General features: G+C 35.3%; 4 protein-coding genes across 4 annotated transcripts; 1 reads left to right on the top strand and 3 right to left on the bottom strand.

Moving 5' to 3' along the window:
* Nucleotides 1-2679: 2679 nt before the first annotated feature.
* LOC133701896 (GTP-binding protein YPTM2) lies at nucleotides 2680-5183 on the top strand. The gene is made up of 8 exons (XM_062126070.1): nucleotides 2680-2930; nucleotides 3368-3440; nucleotides 3557-3604; nucleotides 3692-3739; nucleotides 4072-4143; nucleotides 4245-4400; nucleotides 4514-4617; nucleotides 4800-5183. The coding sequence occupies exons 1-8, from the start codon at nucleotides 2917-2919 to the stop codon at nucleotides 4894-4896; spliced, it is 612 nt and encodes a 203-aa protein (XP_061982054.1). The 5' UTR covers nucleotides 2680-2916; the 3' UTR covers nucleotides 4897-5183.
* Nucleotides 5184-5293: 110 nt separating this feature from the next.
* LOC133701895 (pentatricopeptide repeat-containing protein At4g16835, mitochondrial) lies at nucleotides 5294-9558 on the bottom strand. The gene is made up of 2 exons (XM_062126069.1): nucleotides 6907-9558; nucleotides 5294-6788 (listed from the first exon to the last, which is right to left on the bottom strand). Exon 1 carries the CDS (start codon nucleotides 9124-9126, stop codon nucleotides 7060-7062), a length of 2067 nt encoding a protein of 688 aa, XP_061982053.1. The 5' UTR covers nucleotides 9127-9558; the 3' UTR covers nucleotides 5294-6788; nucleotides 6907-7059.
* Nucleotides 9559-11366: 1808 nt separating this feature from the next.
* On the bottom strand, nucleotides 11367-15466 carry LOC133701679 (RGG repeats nuclear RNA binding protein A-like). Its single transcript, XM_062125698.1, has 7 exons — nucleotides 15032-15466; nucleotides 13805-14111; nucleotides 13636-13701; nucleotides 13400-13532; nucleotides 12274-12432; nucleotides 12130-12186; nucleotides 11367-11857 (listed from the first exon to the last, which is right to left on the bottom strand). Exons 1-7 carry the CDS (start codon nucleotides 15210-15212, stop codon nucleotides 11672-11674), a joined length of 1089 nt encoding a protein of 362 aa, XP_061981682.1. The 5' UTR covers nucleotides 15213-15466; the 3' UTR covers nucleotides 11367-11671.
* A 1663-nt stretch (nucleotides 15467-17129) lies between these two features.
* On the bottom strand, nucleotides 17130-18951 carry LOC133701423 (phospholipase A1-Ibeta2, chloroplastic-like). Its single transcript, XM_062125335.1, has one exon. It carries the CDS (start codon nucleotides 18874-18876, stop codon nucleotides 17317-17319), a length of 1560 nt encoding a protein of 519 aa, XP_061981319.1. The 5' UTR covers nucleotides 18877-18951; the 3' UTR covers nucleotides 17130-17316.
* Between the last annotated feature and the right edge of the window lie 246 nt (nucleotides 18952-19197).

Below are 19197 nucleotides of genomic sequence, written 5' to 3'. Positions count from 1 at the left end.
CCAATTTCACCAAATTTTTATATGAAAACATTTACGCATCTAAATAAACTCATTTTAATCTTAAAATATCTTCAAATTGCTCAAAAAATTAAAATTTAAACCGGATAAAAAAATTCTCAAACTCTAATTTATTTTTTCTTTAATGAGATGAAAGTTTAAAATACTCTCATGACACTTTTCTTGTTGAGATAAATCTAATGATACTAAGACTAACTTTTTTTTTTTTGTTGGAAGGTAGTTAACTGATTATTTTTTATCTTTTTTATTTTTTGATGATTTTCTTTTTTTTCTTTCAAAACTCAAGAATTAAAACGAAAGAAAAATAAAATTTAGGATCTTAGCGTAAAATTTTAAAACTAAAAAGATTGAAAATGAGTAAATGAAGAATTTTGGACAAAATAATCTTTTTTATGTGAATTTCAAAAAAGCCCCGCCGTTATTTTTTTTTTATTGGGTCTTCTTCTTTCAATTGTTTTTATTTCTACAATTTTAAATATCATTTAAACAAATTTGCCTTTTAATTTAAGAATTTTATCAAAAACCTTGAATTCTCAAGAATATGCAAGGAAGATAATATATCAACAAACAAAACATCACAAATATTACACTAGAAGATCAAATTATTAAAAAAAATAATAAAAAATTCAATAACCAAAATAAAAAACAAAAAATAAGTAGTCTTTATTAAACAATACCGTCCTTGATCAAGTGAAAAATAAGACGAGGCACATTAATAAACAGTGAAGTAACATTTTTTCTTGAACGTATTGTATAATTAAAGTCCTCAAGGGGTATAGTGTGGTGGCAAAGGGTTTGAGATCTGCACAACAGGTCTCGAGTTCGAGTCAGGGCATGCACCTCTTGCAAGAGCTTAGGACAGCCGGGGTTTTACTCACTCACCTGAACCCACAAAGTGCGCTTTCTGAGAGATAGAGTTTTCTCGAATCCAAAAAAAAATTAAAAAATTATTGTATAATTAAAAGAAGGTTGTGATGGAAAGAAAACTTCATGGGAGTTTATAAAGAGATGGATCTAGAAATTGACCCAGAAAAGCTTAATAGATTTATAACGATGGCAGTCTTTTCCACCTCAATATGGCTATTTTTATTTTTAAAGTATTAACATATTATGATATTATTATTAAATAATAATATAAATTATATTCCAAAAATTCAATTAATAATTTAAATTATTAAATTATGTTGATTTTTTTATATAGTATTATAATTTTATTGATCAAGTGATCATAAGTTTGAATCTCATTATCTTTATTTTATTTGATAAAAATTAAATATAAAATAATATAAGTTTGTATAAATTTAAAATTTAAAAATTTTTTATTTAAAATTATATATTAAAAAATAATATAAATTATATTTATTTAAAGTATTGCGCCTCTAACAAGAATGTGATCTAATTCTCTAAAATGAAATGGCATGCCTTGCCTTTTCCATCGAACTATACAACGCTCTTTAATTGATGAATGTTGCATGGAATGGACTCACCGCACTCGAAATGGATGTTGACTAGTTGCCGCCATTCATAATTCAATCATAGATGATCGGTGATGCCAGCAGCATATCCATGAACTTAAATTAAAACCATATATATATATATATATATATATATATATATATATATATATATATTGTTTTAAAATATGCAACAGGAATCATAACTTGTAGATTAGTATTATGATTTAACAATATTTTTTAAAAAATATTTTTTTAGTTTTATATTATTTTTTTATATTTTTAGATTGTTTTGAGCTCTTAATATACAAAATTTAAAATTTAAAATAATAAAAAAATATTATTTTAATATACTTTAAAAAAAACAATTTTTATCAAGAAAAAAAAAACTTGATATAACTCTATATTACTCGTTTAAATAAACTAGGAATTATTTGCTTTTAATCTTATCCTACGAAGCAGTTGCTTTTCAAATAATTTTTTGTACCGAAATATATGTTAATGATTTTTTTATTATTTTTAAAAACTCATTTTTAACATTAGCATATCAAAACAATTCAAAACATACAAATCATATTAAATTTTAATAAAAAAAAATTAAATTTTTTAAAAACATGACTTACACCGCGTTCTCAAACACATGGGGTCCAATCTCGGTAAAAAAAAACATATAATTTTAGTCTATAAAAGTTTATTTCAGTTTTCAATTTTTTTTAAAACATCTACAGGGAAGAAAATTAATATTCGAAAACTGAAATATTTAGTTTTTTTTTCTAAATATAAGTTTATAAATAGGATGATTATATTTTTAAATTATTATGTCTTTAATATCCTTATACATTTATAGATTATCCATTAGACTCAAAGCTCGTGGTTTTATAAACAAAACTCATAAAAATAAAATCTATAACGAATTTATAACCAAACTCTAATTCGATATATTGTATTTAATGGGTTTTAATTTTATTAACTAAATCAAATGTCTTAAATATATAATAAACTGGTAGCTGTAGTAATAATATATTTACGCACTTAATAAAACTTCGTAATTACCATGTTTGGTGTGTCTGTGAGCATTAAGCATGCAATTAATCAAATGGATGGGCAATATGGTAATATGAGTGGAGAGTGTAGAACACGTGGCAAGCAATAAAACAAAAAGATACGTCACCACCACTTGAAATAAATCCCGAAAAAATTGAGTTCTCCCTTTAAATAAAAAACAAGCATTCAACACGACAGAGCACAGCACGTATTGCCTCTCACGCCTGTAACCCTTATTTCTCCTCGATTTTACCCCCCCGCTCTCTCCCTCTCCGGCGACCAACTCGTATCTTAGTTAATTTTCTCTCCGGAACCAACAATTTTGACTTCTCACTTCTCCGGTATCTAATTTTAAATCACGCGATTCAACCGGTCCATTGACAGCACAAATCATCAAATCATGAATCCTGAATAGTAAGCTATCATCATCAAACACTTTTTTTTACCCTTGAATTCTTCTTCTTTTTTCCCTCTTAATTATGTTAAATATAGGTGAAATTGTATTGGATCTGATTGTTATTGATTAATTGATTCCTTAATTCGCAAGTATGCAAGTTTGTTTGTTTCGTCCTTTAATTGTTTTTGGTAGGATTATGATTTAACTATACGATGGATTTTGATGATTAGATCTAGGTGTTTTGCCTTCAGATCCGTTGACATTTTTTTTATAACTTGTAATTCAATCGATTGCAATTCGCTATTAATTGGGAAAGATTTGTTTTTTTTTTCCTTCAATAGGTAATTGGGAGTAGGAGGGTGTTTCAACCTTTTATTTTGATGGTCTTTGTGATTGTATTACGAAAGGTAAAGAATAAAAAAACAACCATGTGACTTTGATTCTTATTTTGCAGCGATTATTTGTTTAAGCTTTTGCTTATTGGAGATTCTGGTGTTGGAAAATCATGTCTACTTTTGAGGTTTGCTGTAAGTTTCTTCTATTCTTCTCTCAGCTATTTGTCTATATGGAATCCATGTGTCATGCTGTAGTAGTGTACTAATGATTATGATTCTCTAATTTTTTTTGTATGTTTTTTTAACAGGATGATTCATATCTGGAGAGTTACATCAGTACCATCGGAGTGGACTTTGTAAGCTATTATCTTTACACTTTTTTCCCTTTTATCTTCAATTATATAGTCATGGGATTGATTTATTTTTTTTGTTCTACTGTCTAGAAAATCCGCACTGTGGAACAGGATGGGAAAACCATTAAACTACAAATTGTAAGTTATAAAATCGTCTTGATGGCCTCCTGAGTTATTTTTTCTGGATTTCAGTCTCAACATCTGCTTTGATCTTGATTAAAATTGTGTTCAACTTAATTGGTTGTGTTGAGCATTTCTTTCTTTTCTTTTCTTTTCCTGGTAGGTGGGGAAGGGTCGTTTGAGGTTGGGTTAGCTGTAACGGTCTTTGAGACACAATGTTTTATACAAGTTGCTTGTTCTATTTATCTTATAAAAATGTGGTGCACTGATGGCAATATAAAAATTTCTTGGATATGGCAATGTTCGGTACATAATTATTAAGTGTGTTTCTTGGTTTACTAAATTTGCAGTGGGACACAGCTGGTCAAGAGCGTTTTAGGACAATCACAAGCAGTTATTATCGTGGAGCTCATGGAATCATTGTGAGATTGCCCCTCTCTCTATCTCCCTCTCTCCTAGTTTACTTAATACCTTACTTTTCATCTCATCGTGAGATTTGTCTTCTTGATTGCATTTTGGCTAGGTTGTTTACGATGTCACAGACCAAGAGAGCTTCAACAATGTTAAACAATGGCTGAATGAAATTGACCGTTATGCAAGTGAAAATGTGAACAAGCTTCTAGTTGGGAACAAGTGCGACCTCACTGCTAACAAAGTCGTCTCGTATGAGACAGCAAAGGTAATTTAGTCATCTACTTTCTTTTGTTTGGTTTTGCATGTTGAAATATATTGGTTCACTTTACAGTCAGATGAGTCTGGAAGTTTTAATAAGGAAATTGCATCTTTATTCAGGCTTTTGCTGATGAAATTGGGATCCCTTTCATGGAGACAAGTGCAAAAAATGCCACTAATGTTGAGCAGGCCTTCATGGCTATGGCTGCAGAGATCAAGAACAGGTACTCTTAATTTTGTCCTTACGTTGCAAACTCTTTTTTTAATGGAATCCATTATTTCCTTCCTGAATAGGGGGGCGTTTTGCCATAGAAATTCCACAGACTTCTCGTTATTGTGGAGAATTTTATAACATGAGCATGTTTTAGACTTACTGGCCTCTTACGTTTTGATTCTTATCCATCAGGATGGCAAGCCAGCCGGCCATGAACAACGCAAGGCCCCCAACAGTGCAGATTCGAGGACAGCCTGTCAACCAGAAGTCTGGTTGCTGCTCCTCTTAGAAGAGAGTCGAAGTTGGCTTGTGATGTTATAACCATGTTGGCATGTAAACCTAGTTCGTCTATTCTCAAAGCTTTGATATGAAGATTATTTGTTATGATTTGCATTTCTGTCAGATGTTTAACACTTATGTTAAAACTTCCATTCTTTTAAATGTATTTGATTTTAAAAACATCTGTACAAAATAGGAATACTGGTTAATAGCAGTATTTGCCTTGTCATTTCCTGAAAACATCTGTACTAAATAGGAACTTGATCGTGCTGTTTTAATTTTATTGTTGGTTGTTAACATGCGCACTTGATCACGCCGATGCACCTGATATGTGGCTTTGCAATCTCGTGATTTTTCTAATAGAATTGCGAACCATGCATTATAACTGTAAAAGGAATGCTTAGAAATATAAAAACAGGAATCAATTCTGTAAACCGTTACAATTCTCAAGAAGATCGAATGAAAAGCCCAGGATAGCAAAACGGATTGTATTGTTTTGATATGCAGATATAAAAAATAATTTAAAAAACAACTGAATACTCCCTGCCAGGTACAGAGGGATGGGGTTTGATCTTCTGGTTTCTCTTTACCCAACAAGACTGGATATCAGGCATGGCTCAAGAAATTAATATAGTGAATAGAGTAAAGATAATAAATGCTCTCCGTTTCGAGTCGGGCAATTCAAATCATCAGTCAAGAAACTGTTTTATAATGATGGATTTGTCTTTGATGGTATCATGGTTTGACCAGAGCTGTCCTACCGTGAATGCTTATTGAGGAGAAACAGTAACCGCAAGAAAACTCGTATATCTTTCTTAAAGCCGCCAAGAAAATTCTCTTTTCGGCAACTCCGCCAGCTTTTCCCATTTGACAGTGGGATGGGAACAAAACTTTCGCCGTCCCTTTAGAATGCTCATAAAGTAAACCGAACGGATGCTTGGATTCAGGCGTTGACTGTAGCACAATTGGTAGGCTGAAAGGTCATATGGAATGTCCAGTGATGGGAACAACCAAATTACTGGTTTGCTACGGCGAGGGATTTGTCATTTTCTTTTCTGCAATCATAACTGGACAACCTTTGATCCTGAAACACGACTCTGGTGAGATACAGGCATTAGAAACGTTTTTCTCCCAGTTTGAATAATCTGATGACCTCTGCCAGTGGCCTGAAGGTACACTGGAAACTCAGTGTCTCAAGAGCTGGATGGTAAACTTGAAAGTCATGGTTAAACTCCAAGGCTAACAGCATACCATCTCTCCACCACACTGCACAATCATTCTCCCGTATATCTGCAATAATGTTATATACTTGTATCCTTTGTGGATATCACAATTTTTAAAAACCTCCTGAAGTTCCTGAACCGCCATGTCAGACAATCTGATGACATCACGAGGCTTCTGACTGGCCAAAAGGCCATGGCTTCACAATCTTGTACACATCCAACTCCTTTCATAATGCAATGCAGATTTAAGATTTCAGTACCTAGCATATCATAGCGGTGAGCAACTGCAGCAATCCTGGATGTGAGGGCATGCCAGATCTAGTGTTGACTCCACCTAATTCACAGATTGAACCACACCCATGGCCTTGCTCATCAGGTTAACATTACTCCTTCCCTTCCTAGCCATTGCAGCTCCAGGGCCCCTAGTCTATTGCTTTTTTCTATCATACTGTTCAAATTTACAGACAAGGTCAGCTGATTCCACCCTTTTCAATCACGCTAGATTCTAAACACAAAAACTCAATCAAACTAAACCGACACCTAATTTGAACAATGAACTGCATTATTCAATGCAACTCAGTAGTGTTCTTATTTCATTGTCGGACTTGCTTCTATTCATCTAGCTTAACGGTTGCAACTCTATCTGTTGCTTGACAAATCAACTTCAGCAAGTAACCACCTGCATTTGCCACCATATCAAGCTTAAGTTAGTCCTTGAAGATTTGACACCAGCTTTAATATTTAATGCAACATAAGTTCCAAATAGGGGAGAGTATGGCTTCAAGAACCTTAGCTACCTTGACAAGTGCCGACTTGACCAGGCTGTTATGATCAGGTAGAAGTCAAAAGTCTGCCTATTACCTCTCCTGTAGAACCGATCCTTCATAGAGACCCATATATGTCCAACGGCAGCTAATGGATCAAAAACTTCTACAAGAGAATTTGCCAACCTACCAGTAATCAGCACAAGAGCAATGCCCATCCTTAAAATGATGAAACCTTGTAGTATCTCTAACAATGATTTCCCTTCTTTCTATTTGTGATATGTACTTGATAGCTCTATGACAATCTCCGCATACTCTAAGGTTTTTAAACACCCTGATTGGAGTGCCAGGTGGCAATTTTATAAGGCCATAAGCAATTGCCAACTTTTCACTGTGCCACAGTAAAAGCTGCTCTTTTTGCTCTTCCCCTACATCATGCAATGCAAATTCAAGATCTGGCACATACCCTGCTAACTTCATTTTCTTTTCCAACTCCTTCAGTTTCCCATTTATAGAAGCTAATTCTGGGTGAAACTTATCACCTGATCTGAACTGATGGGCCATGCTCTTAACCTCAATCCAACTGTATCCTGGTGTCTTCACCACCTTGCAGCTTTTCATTGATTTTCTAACTCTAGCAACATGGTCCCATCTTTTTGTAGCTGCATAAACATTAGCAAGTTGAACATAACCAGTTGCACTAGCTGGATCAAGATTAAGCAACTTCTGGGAAGCGAATTCCGCCATCTCAGTGTTCTTGTGTATTCTACAAGCACCCAAAAGGGTTCCAAATACAGCAGCATGAGGTTTGAAAGGCATTTTCTCGATCAAATCCACAGCCTCTACTAACTTACCTGCCCGACCAAGAAGATCAACCATGCATGTATAATGATCAGGCTTAGCTACAAGTCCATAATCCTTCGCCATTGAATGGAAATATTTAACCCCAAGGTCTGTAAATCCAGCATGGTTACAGGCCATTAATACCGCAACAAAAGTGATCCAGTCTGGCTTCATTCCTTTCTCTATCATCTCATCAAACAAACCCAGAGCTTTTTTACCTTCTCCATGTTGAGCATAACCAGAAATCATTGCATTCCAAGTGACAACATCCCTCCTTGGAACCTGAACAAACAATTTCCAGCCATCGTCCAAAACTCCGCACTTACAGTACATGCTAATCAACGAAGTTCCTGCGGTTGTATCATCACACAGTGGAGACTTACAAACTAGCTGATGCACTTGCCTGCCCAACTGTAAAGCAGACAACTCACTACACCCTAACAAAGCACTGCTCAAAGTTGACGAATTTGGCTGAATACCAAATCCCACCATTGTTCGGAAAAGTTTTACACCATCCTCAGCTCTGTGATTCTCAATATAACCTGCAATCATAGCATTCCAAGTCACCAAATTTTTCTCGGGCATCTTTTCAAACAATCTTTCTGCCAATCCAATCCTCCCAAGCTTCATGTACCCAGTGATCATAGCGGTCCAGGCCACCACACTCTTAAATGGCGCTTTTTCAAACAACTTTAACGCGGAGTCCAGGTCCCCACACTCTACATAACCTGAAATCATAGCATTCCAAGTGACTAAATTTTTCGTTGGCATTATCAAGAACAAGTCGCGTGCTTTGTCCATTTGCTGATTCTGCGCAAAACCGGTTATCATTGTATTCCAAGAAGGTGTGTCTTTAATGGGCATATCTTCAAAGAAAGCCTGAGCTCTTTCCATGTTAGAATTACGTACATAACAAGACAACATGGTGTTATATGAGACAGCATCTGGTTCAGGTATTTTAACAAACAGTTCTTGGGCTTCCTTCAATTTACCGCGCTTCTTTGACAAACCCGCCAAAACCGAATTCCATGTAACTGTTGTCTTAACAGTCATGTTGTCGAACACGTTAAGAGCAGAATCTAAGTCCCCGCATCTGATATGGCTAGTGATCATCTTGTTTGATAAAATGACGTCACTAGATTTGGCATGGTGGTGAAGTGGTTTGGTAGATTTGCCAAAAATGGTAGGATACAATTGGGTTTTGGTTGGGGAATTTGCTTCTCTGTTGGGATCGGCATTTGGGTTTTGGATTGTGCAGGTGGAGAGAGAAGAAGCATGCTGTTTGGCGGGTGAGAAAGTCTTGAGGAAATGGAGGGAAAGTGGGTTTTCTGTTTTGTTGGGAAATAATACATTTTCAATACCGAGGTTTGGGAAGTAAAAAGAAGAGAATTTTTGGGTTATGGTTTTCATTGGGTAAGTAAACTCTGCATGAGGTAGATGAAATAGCTGGAGATGAGATTAAGGCTCCTTCTCTGGTAGATTTCTGTTTTGTAAAACCTTTCTTCTTTTCGGAGTTTTCTTTCAATGCGTTCTAAAATCCGAAAGAGGAAACCGCGATGGTGTCGTGCGGGTGGTTGGGTGTCTCCGCATATCAAACATGCATTTTGCTGGGCTATATGATCGAAAATAGTCGGTTCACCGTTCAGGTTGAAGCTGAGTTCACATCACTGTAACACTGCAAGTCTTCATACACAGTTAAATCGTTCTTCCCTGTCCGTTCCTCCCCTGCAAATTGGGTGACAACTCACAACGATGACTGATGTTCTGGGATTGGTAGAGGGTCGACTAAATACTAAATACCTATACAAAAATAAAGTATTATCAACTAAATACATTAAATAATTGTTATTTTATATGGTATTTTATGAGTGTTTAGAATTGGTATAGGACTCCTTTGCGTTCAATATAGGCATCCTAGTCCTGTGAAGCGAATGGTCGACTGAAATATATTAGATAAAACATTAATTTTAATAAATATAATTGGATAAATATCTTTATTTATATTTATTTTTTTACTTTTGTTATTAATTATTGTTAATAATTTTTTTTATTTATATAAATAATTATTGATTTTTTTAATTAAATACTTACGTAAATGTTTCTAAAACACATTGGAAAGGTTTTTATATCCGCTTTTTTTTAGAAAACAAATATAGAAAAATGAGTTACATAGCTAGATATATCATGTCCAAAAAACATGACTACATGGTGTTGTAATTAACAAATAGTTTATAGTTGATTTTCGCCCTCCTCATCAATAAAGACTAAACTCACGCATTATAATTGTGAAATCAAGGGACAGAAGCATCTTCAATCTGGATAAAATATTTGAATTTTTTTGTTTTTTTGTGAAAACAAGTTGGGAGTGGATGTAATTGGGAGTTTAGCACGAGCTAAGCATTATAATTTATTAATGTTATTACGACTTGGGAGTTTTAAACGCAATTTAATTTAATTATATTATTATCAATTTTGTGAACAGCCCAGCAGAATAAGATACTTGGAAGCTATTTTGAAGAAAAAGTGGTGGATTCAATTAATATATAAAAAAAGAAGAGATAGTTAACTGGTGAAAATCAGACCAGTCAAGTCTCAACTAAATAACCATTTAGCATTTTGGAGCTTTGTAAATAACAGCAGCACAATGGACTACCATCTTGGTTTGTTGGTAGAAAAATAGCTTTTTTTTTAGAAAATAGTTTCCAGTGGATTATTTTTTTTATATTTAAAAATATCATAAAAAAAATTAAAAAAATATTTGTTAGTATTTGACAATGCTAATGAAAAATAAACTGAAAAAATATTTTTCATTTTTTTTTTCAATCTAACATATATAAGACATTAAATATAAGAGAAAAAATATAGTGGTAAAAACATTATTATTATATCATATATTTATATATAATTTATTTTATAAAACATAACTATACATATAATATAAATATTTTAAATATAACATTATTAACATATATTTATTTTCTGGTGTTCAGAAAATATTTAAAATAATTTATTTTCTATGGTATTCTAATTTTATAACATAAAAGTATATAATCTAAAATATATAATCATTGGATAACATAGCATGTTTTTTAAGCAAATATATTTTCTTGATTAAAGTATAATATGCATTAAGATATCAAATTAATATTTTTTTATATTCTATAGTAATATGTCTTAAAATATAACTTCCTCAAAGTAATTTAATATTTATTAATAATATTACATTCTAAAATATTTTATTATTTATATATATACTATCTCACCACTTTAATTTTAGATCCTTCATGAAAAATATTTCCAACTTTTAAAGAAATCTAAAACTTATATTTTAATTTGATCAAAGAGCAATTCCGTTTTCCGGCTTTCCACAATCCAGCTAAGAAAGTGCTTTTCGAGAAATCACTTTCTTGCAAGCAAAGAAAGCCTAAAATGTCAAATCAAGTTTACATGCGATTTTTATAACATTGCTTCTACGCGGTATAGACAGGCAGGTTATTCATCAGTTGCCTAACGCTCAGCCTGACCAGTAATCAATCATAGAGCAAAACTGTGAAGTTAGGCTGAAGCATACCTGAATAATAGCGAACCTTGAAGGAACTGCTCATTGTTTTCTTTTAAAGCAATGATGAAACTATAGATTAGAAACGAGGGGAAAATAAATTAAAAAACTAATAAAAAAAATGTTACCCTACAACAAACCAAAACTGATGCCACCGAGTCCAAGACTCCATATGCCCTAATTCAAACAAAAAAAGGGGTATGCACGCGTTATGAAAGTTGAGAAGGAATCACAGGAATAATCTGAAGTATACACCCAAAGACTAGATGTTTGAGATGGTTTTTGACACGGGAAATCATAATTCCCATTGATAACCTTCGACTCAGAACTCTCCAATTAGATCACAAGGAATTCCACACAGGGAAAATCAATGTGATGACAAAAGCCAGTGAAATCTCACTTGCCACCCAAGGAGGGGAACTGCCCAGGGTCTTCAATAGAGGGGGCTGCCACATCACGAGCATTGCTTCCATAGCCGCTTCCATATGCACCCCTTCCACGGCCACGGCCTCGACCACCACGACCAGGGTTGTAGGACCTCTCCCCTTCAGCAGGCTTCAGGAACTCATTTATACTGACAGCCTGCATTCAAGTAACAATATTTGTGTTAACCATCATCAATACATGTAGAGAATTATGAAAAAAAAATATTCCAGGTCACATAAAAATACATGATCAAATAAAAATTTGGATAATAAGAAAGAGGTATAGGCATATAAAGTCAGTACTGGTACTTTGCGGTACACATGTAAGATGTCAATATATCAAAGAGAAACTGAGGTTAAGATTAACACGAGCACAATGGCCAACATCAAACAAACAAAACAAAAGGTTAAGAGACCAAGAATACACACCTTCTTGGCTCTGTCTTCTTTGTCAGCAGCATCTTTTCGTTTGTCCTTCTCAGAACCCTAACAGCCAATTACAATTTCACATGCATGTTTAGCCTCTACCAAATGAAACAGAATTCCACATTCAAAGAGGGAAACTATTCTTACCAGTTTGATAAAGATTTCATCGTTGCTCTTCTTACTTGAGAGCTGTTGCATGCACTGTAAGTCTTTGTCCAAGCCAACTTTCCTCTCCTCGGTCTTCAGATCAAGCAGAGCCTTCCTTTTTTCTTCAAGAACCTTCTCATACTCTTCTAATGTCATCTCCTATTAATAAAGGAGAAGGTTTTATGAAAACTAGCATAGAACATGAAAACACAGAATAGTTAAGGCAACAAAAACAGAAAGTTGAATTTCAATGTGCACTGGAGCTAGTCATAACAAACTTCAATTGAGGCATGATATAGTTACAGTACTGTGATTTCACCACATAGCTTGAAAAATCAATCTGGGTAAATGATGTTTCGGAGTTTTGACTTTCAGATGAAACCTTCTGAATTTCATGCTGTGGCTGAAAAGGTTGACAAAAAAACAGTCTATGCATCCAATGATTCTAATTACACAAAACTTGTTCTGAATGGTGATTAATCAATGTAAGCAACTTTTAATTTAACTAATCTCTTAATCAAACTCTTAGTTGTAGAATATGCCAAGGTTAAGTAAACAGCTGCAACAGAAGCTGATAATGTATGTAAAGGACAGAAAAAAGGTGCTTGAATAGAAATATCTAGATCAAAAGTCGCACTTCAAAAATAAGTAATCAAGGCCCTTCCATCTGTGGTGTTTCCCAGCCATATGAGTTCAAATCTACATGTATAAGAAAAAAATGTAACCAACAAACATTTAAGATTTTATCAGTGACTTCTCCAGGGAAGCATAAACTGAATCTTAAATGCAATTGCTTAAAACAGGAGGCCCTTGATTGGTAATATTTAACACCAAGTTAAAAATTCATCACTTGCACAAATCAGGGATTATATACAGGACACTTGGAGAAGGATCTTGCCAAAATTTGGAAGGTGAAATTAGACATCATGCAAAAAAAATTTTAAATAGTTCTGATCCTTCTATATTCATAGTAGATAATAAATCCTGTCTTACTAATCCAGCTTGACAGAAATACCTCTGAAAATAAAAAAAAAATTATAACAATTGAAGTTCTAGATGATGGAACTTTTCTGTTTGTTTATGAAGACAACTCAAGATATGACCAGGTTCAAAAGGAACAATTTACCTTCTCTTCTGGCTCCTTCTCTTCTGGCTCTTTCTCAGCAGTGTCCTTATTGGCATCTGCAGCATCCTCCTCTCCTTGCTGCTTCTCAGTTATGACATTCTTCTCATTGTCAACAACAGGATCTTCAGTCTCCCTGAATTCAGTTAAACAAGTAAACATACATGTGAGCATAGCTAAGTTATTGCATATATAATTACATTTTCAAAAATGCTGGGAGTATAAAGACAGAAACTCACGGAGCAATTTCATCAGTAGGAGTTCCCCAGTTACCACGGCCGGACCCTTCACGCTTAATCTCATTCCTGATACAACGTGGAATAAAAATCCTTATGCCAAGTGATGAAGGAAATTTTATGGTCAACACAGAATACATAAAAATGAATATTTCAGTAACAAAATACTAACCCGCGACCAGTGCCGCTGTGACGTTCATACAACCTTCGGGGGCGTTCACCTTCTCTATCTTCCCCGTTGCTATAACCGCCACGGCGACTGCCACGGAAACCACCACGAGGTGCACCATATCCGCGTCTCTCGGCAGCCTCCCCATCTTCAGATGGTCTGGATCGTCCAGAGAATCCATTGCCAGTGAAGGAAGTTTCATTGTTATTTGAATCTCTGTTAAATCCACCACTGCCACCGCGACCACGCCCACGCCCACGTCCTTCTCCACGGCCACCTCCAAGGCCACCTTCATTCTTTGCTTCCCTCACTGGTTGAGAAGAAAAAAAACCATCAGTAATAAAAAGATGATATGAAACTCCTACAATAATCTGTTTCAGCTGTCATCCTGTGCTATGATTCAGTGAAATAGCAAAAAGCTAACAAAACATATAAACAGAGAATTTACTTTCAAAATACATGGAAAAAAGGAAACCATGTAAAGTGTAGAGAAAGCGAAAACTGACCAGAAGAAACCTAGCAGGACTACATGGGTAGAGTCAATCACCGATTTTATCTTCCAACAACCAAAACAAGATTAACCAATCATCTAGAACTTCAACGCTAAACAGCATTGCAATGATAAGTAAGCAAACAGGTGTACCAGCTAAAAAACCAACACTCTAGCAAACTAAGGTTAGAAAACTAAATTAATCCAAAAACTCATCAAATAGAAACATTTTAAAAGACAAGATGATGAAGCTTTTGTTGACTGTTGTTTCTTGTTCAATTCCAGACAAGGTTATGTTTGAAAGAATAACACAGAATCATTGTGTTTTTTGTTGTTGTTTTAAATACAGAGATTAAACAAATTTCTCCTACTAAATCCAAATTTCAAAACAAAAAAAAACATACAAAGCCCATTTCAAGTAATGATAAACACCAACAGATTCAATAAACATGTCCTCATTTTCTTCTATTTCCTCAACAACCAAAACTATCTAACACTAGTAGGCTTACTCGAAGAAAAATCAAGTTGAAACAACTATTCAGTCAACAATTTCTATAAATTATCATCCTTTCTTTCATTTCCTATCATTCAAACAGAACAAAGAAACAAAATGAAAACAATCTACATTAAAAAAAATCTCAATGCTTGAAACATCTTCAAAGCACGTTTCTTGGTTTATGTAAACCAAAAGTACCAGATTTAATCCAAAGATAAAGAAGGGTTACTAAATCAAAGCTCACCAGCTTGAGCAGGGGGAGCAGGCCTGGTGGGGAGTTTGGCAGGCTGAGAAGTAGGAGCAGCTAGCTTATCAACCTTCTTGGGCTTCTCAGCTGCCTTAAGCTGAGCCGCGGCAACGAGCTGAGAAAGGTCCTCATTGTTGTCATCATCACCAAGGATATAAAAAGGGTTCGCGGTTGCCATTTCTCTCTTTGAGTTTCTGATAAGCACAAGTAATTATAGAGTCCTTTAGCGTGTTTTCTTTAAAATAGCAACCAAGAGACCCTTATTGATTGCTTAAATCCATTGCTGACTGATAGTAGTTTAGGGTAGGAGTGTTTGGGAGGCGAGGAGATGAGTTAGCAAGGAGAGTGAGCAGTGTTGGGAAACCCTAGCCAATGCGGCAGAGAGAATATGGGAGTGTGGGTAGGGAGAAACCTGGTCCTTAAAAACCCTAGTATGTGATGTTAGTGTATGGAAGGGTGTACGTTTATCATGTGGGCTTGCTGTCTTTGTTTATCTTTAGCCCTGGTGATGTCAGCAATGGACCTATTGGACAGGATTTTTGGTAGTTTCTTAATTTTTTTAGATAGTTATACGTATCTAAATGAATATATGGTATAATTATTTTATTAATTGTATTCTAAATTTATTGAGTTTATTTACATGCTTATAATATTTTTAATAGTTAAAATAATTTGGCAATGTATTAGCATGTATGTTTAGGAGTTGATGAAGCCATAGGAAACTTTCCTTGATCCTGGGCTTTCTTTACGGATAATATTAGGTTCGAAAGGTATAGAAAAATAACTAATGAAAGTGTAGTCTGAACATGTTGACATCTTCCTCGACATGTAAATTGTCAACATAAATACTAACAAACCATGGAGGAAGAAAAAAAAAGGACTATATTGCCTAATTGAACCAAGTATAAAAGGATTTAATCTGAAGATAGAGTTGTCTCACCTTGACCAAGTCAAATTAAATTTTATGTTGAGAATGTTTTGATCATGGTAAAATCAAGCTTAAAAAAATCAGCTCAATCGAATTTAATTTTACCTAATTAAACCAAGTTTAGAATAATCAAGTCGAGCACAAAAAGAGTTAAACTATATCTAATATAGGCTCAGATGGGTTCAATTGACTATGTTAAACCGAGCTCGCGGGCTTAACAGAAATCCGCACTATATCTTTTTCTTTTTAACTTTTATCATCAAGATTGTTTTAAAAAAATTATTTTTATTGTTTAGGTTTCATGTAGTGTATGAAAGAGAAAATAAAATCAGTTTAAATTTTAGAAATTAATAATTTATTTTTGAACAATTTCATTATTGTTAGTTTTTTCCTCTTAATTAGATATAAGGCTGGATTAGCGTATTAGTACCGGGATATTTTATAAAGTCAGTGGTGAGCGGAGGGTGTAATGGTGAATGGAAAAAAACAAATGATTATGTTAGTATTTATTATTGCATTGAATTCTTTTTTTCTTCTTAAATTCTATTTCCTCTGCGTAATAGTGGCATGACAGAGATAGAAGGACTCGATCCCACAAACTGGTGAAAAAAGGATAGTTATGTCTGACACGGGACTGAAGCTTCGACATTAAGATTTTTCTTCGAAAGCGCGTGACTAGGAATGGTGCCTTTCTTTTTTCTTTTTGTTTCTACGTAAATAAATATAAATAAAATAAAAATAGACGGGTAGTATTGTTTTTTAAAATGTATTTTATTTAAAAATATATTAAAATAATATTATATATATTTAATATCAATACATTAAAAGAATTAAAAGAATTATTATTTTTAAACTAAGATTTTTATAAAAATACGTTCCAACCGCACGGATAAGTACGCTACTATTCTTGATGGATTGCCGACGGCGGAAAGGCCGAAACCCTGGGTCCTCAACGATTTCTTTTTATGGTCAAGACCACAAAAGACGACGACTTTGGAAAAACAACAAAGAAAATTATTTTGTAATTGTCTAAATTAATACAACTTACGACGAGGGCAGACCTTATTTTGCAAAAGCAAGGTATTGTTGAATAGATGATTAACGCAAGGATAATTATGAACAATTAAGACCAAAAAAAAGGACAAAATAATAGTTTAATACCCAGAAAATAGAAAAGCGGTATGAAACTGTTGCTTGGTGCTTTAGCATGTGAAATTTTCAATAACCTTGGCGGGCCAGTTCCAAAAGAAAAATCCAGAGGATTTTTTTCAAGTATTTGGTCAAACATTAAATACAATTTTTGCTTTTGAAAGTGTCTCTACAATCACTAATCAACGCCTTCCGAGAGAGCTGGTCAGGATGGACTCGGCAAACACCCGGAAGCGGCCAGTCCTTTCCTTTCAAAACTCAAACTCAAGGCATGTGCCTTGCTTGTATACAATCTCTTCACATTAGATCCCTGTTCATTGAGCAACCTAACTAGACTCCTCTTGGCATTTGCTCTGAACGGACAGTTTGAAGCGATGAACCCATCAACCAGGTGGAGGTACGCCTCCAAGTCATGGCAACATGCCACGTCAGCATTGGGCTTTAGATACGGCGACATCTTTGTGTCTACACGTAATTCTGTCCCAACATGTGCATAGGCCAATGGCATGTTGTCATTTAGCTCTTCTACCATGGGTATTCCTGGGACTCTAGTGATAACATCCTGGCTATTCACAATTCTTAACACCTTAACGTTTTTGGCATTAATCTGGTTTGCAAATCCTTTGTTGCCGACACGAGGACCACCAAAGGAGAAAACTGCGACTGGTGGCACTTGTGGCGCACATGTACTTAATTCATCGCCTACTAGTAGAGCCAAGGCAGCGCCGAGGCTGTGTCCTGTGACTGTAATGCTTAAGGTCTCGCCCCTGTATAACTCCATAAGCCTCCTCACCTCTTGAACCACAGACTGGGATAAACTAGGCACATTAGCCCCTGCAGTTTTATACAAGCTCAGGAACCCGCATTCCACCTTCGGTTGGATTTCAGTCGGGTCGTGCTCTCCAGGCGTTTCAACTAACTGGGCCCTCATATTCTCTGCCCATTCAAGACATGTAGAAGTCCCCCGCAATGCGATAACGATATCCCTCCTTCCTAACCGTTGGATCTCCCTCCGGTCCTCGCATACGGCAACATACCCGATCCAACTGGACCGTTGGGTCATCCATCCAAGATCCGGTGCCACATCGTCCACCCACTTAGGCAACCCAACCGAGGAAGTCGCATAAAGACTCTTCGTCACTCTGTAGGACCTATCGGGAAGTGTCACCTGTTGGGGTAATGGAGGTTTCGCTGCTGACATGGCGGGATTAGAATGAAAAGCATGATAAGATGCTTGAACAAACTCTCCGTATCTCACAACTTCTCGCCGGAGATTCTCGTCGAGTGGGTCAAGAAGTCCCTTCCAATCATTGCTACCGTGATACTCTCGCCACCGAGGACCAAGATGGTTCCTCGGAGAATACTCCTCTGTCTTAGATAACAGACGTTGAAGCCTGTTTAGATGTCTAGGTGACATTTCCTCAGCTGCTTTCATTGCAGGCCAAACTCTAAACGAATTAAGACGTTCTAATAAGTTCTTTCCCCAGTTATTCTCCAAGGACCCATTATTAGAAATTATGTGAACTGGTTGCGATACAGTTTGGTTAATTGGTTCTGGGACTTGTTTTTGGAGGAGTTTTTCAAGATTTGCTAGGTGTTTTTTTGCTTGCCCGGTTGTTGATGATGATGTACTGGAATAATTTAAAGAAGGAGTTATTGTTGAGGTGGGTTTTAGCGTAGAGTGTTGGCGTTTGAAGCTGGCACGTCTGGCCTGAAAGAGATGGAGTTTTTGGGCTGGAAGCGTTGAGCTAATCTGTAAAGCCATTGAGAGAGAGAGAGAGAGAGAGAGAGAGATGAAAGAGTCAATGCGAGATATGGGCACTCAAAAGACAACAGCCGCTGCTACTTGAACCGAGTAACACTGATTTGAGGAACAGCCGCTGCTATATATAGAGGCTGGTTCTCTAAATGCCCTCCAATTAGTATAAAATTACAGACAACCTTATTTTTGAAAACAAATAATATCAGAGCTATATGGTTACATCAAGGGTATGATTGGAAAGGGAGTAAAAAAATTACTGACCACGTCTCACATGCATGCTACGCGTTTAAGTTAGTTTCGTGTAAAAAAGAAAGTCAGCATCGT

The sequence above is a fragment of the Populus nigra genome, chromosome 8, assembly GCF_951802175.1.
Source record: "Populus nigra chromosome 8, ddPopNigr1.1, whole genome shotgun sequence".
NCBI lineage: Eukaryota > Viridiplantae > Streptophyta > Magnoliopsida > Malpighiales > Salicaceae > Populus > Populus nigra.
Note: the sequence above shows the minus strand (reverse complement) of the source record. Positions and strands in the feature narration are given on the sequence as shown.

Excerpts from the sequence above, each read along its gene's own strand:
- LOC133701896 (XM_062126070.1), top strand. Across the intron at positions 4,144-4,244 it reads GTGGAGCTCATGGAATCATT|GTTGTTTACGATGTCACAGA; the intron begins GTGAGATTGCCC and ends CATTTTGGCTAG. Across the intron at positions 4,618-4,799 it reads GCTGCAGAGATCAAGAACAG|GATGGCAAGCCAGCCGGCCA; the intron begins GTACTCTTAATT and ends CTTATCCATCAG.
- LOC133701895 (XM_062126069.1), bottom strand. The coding sequence starts at position 9,126 with ATGAAAACCATAACCCAAAAATTCTCTTCTTTTTACTTCCCAAACCTC.
- LOC133701679 (XM_062125698.1), bottom strand. The coding sequence starts at position 15,212 with ATGGCAACCGCGAACCCTTTTTATATCCTTGGTGATGATGACAACAAT. Across the intron at positions 13,702-13,804 it reads CACAGCGGCACTGGTCGCGG|GAATGAGATTAAGCGTGAAG; the intron begins GTTAGTATTTTG and ends ACGTTGTATCAG. Across the intron at positions 12,187-12,273 it reads ATGAAATCTTTATCAAACTG|GGTTCTGAGAAGGACAAACG; the intron begins GTAAGAATAGTT and ends ATTGGCTGTTAG.
- LOC133701423 (XM_062125335.1), bottom strand. The coding sequence starts at position 18,876 with ATGGCTTTACAGATTAGCTCAACGCTTCCAGCCCAAAAACTCCATCTC.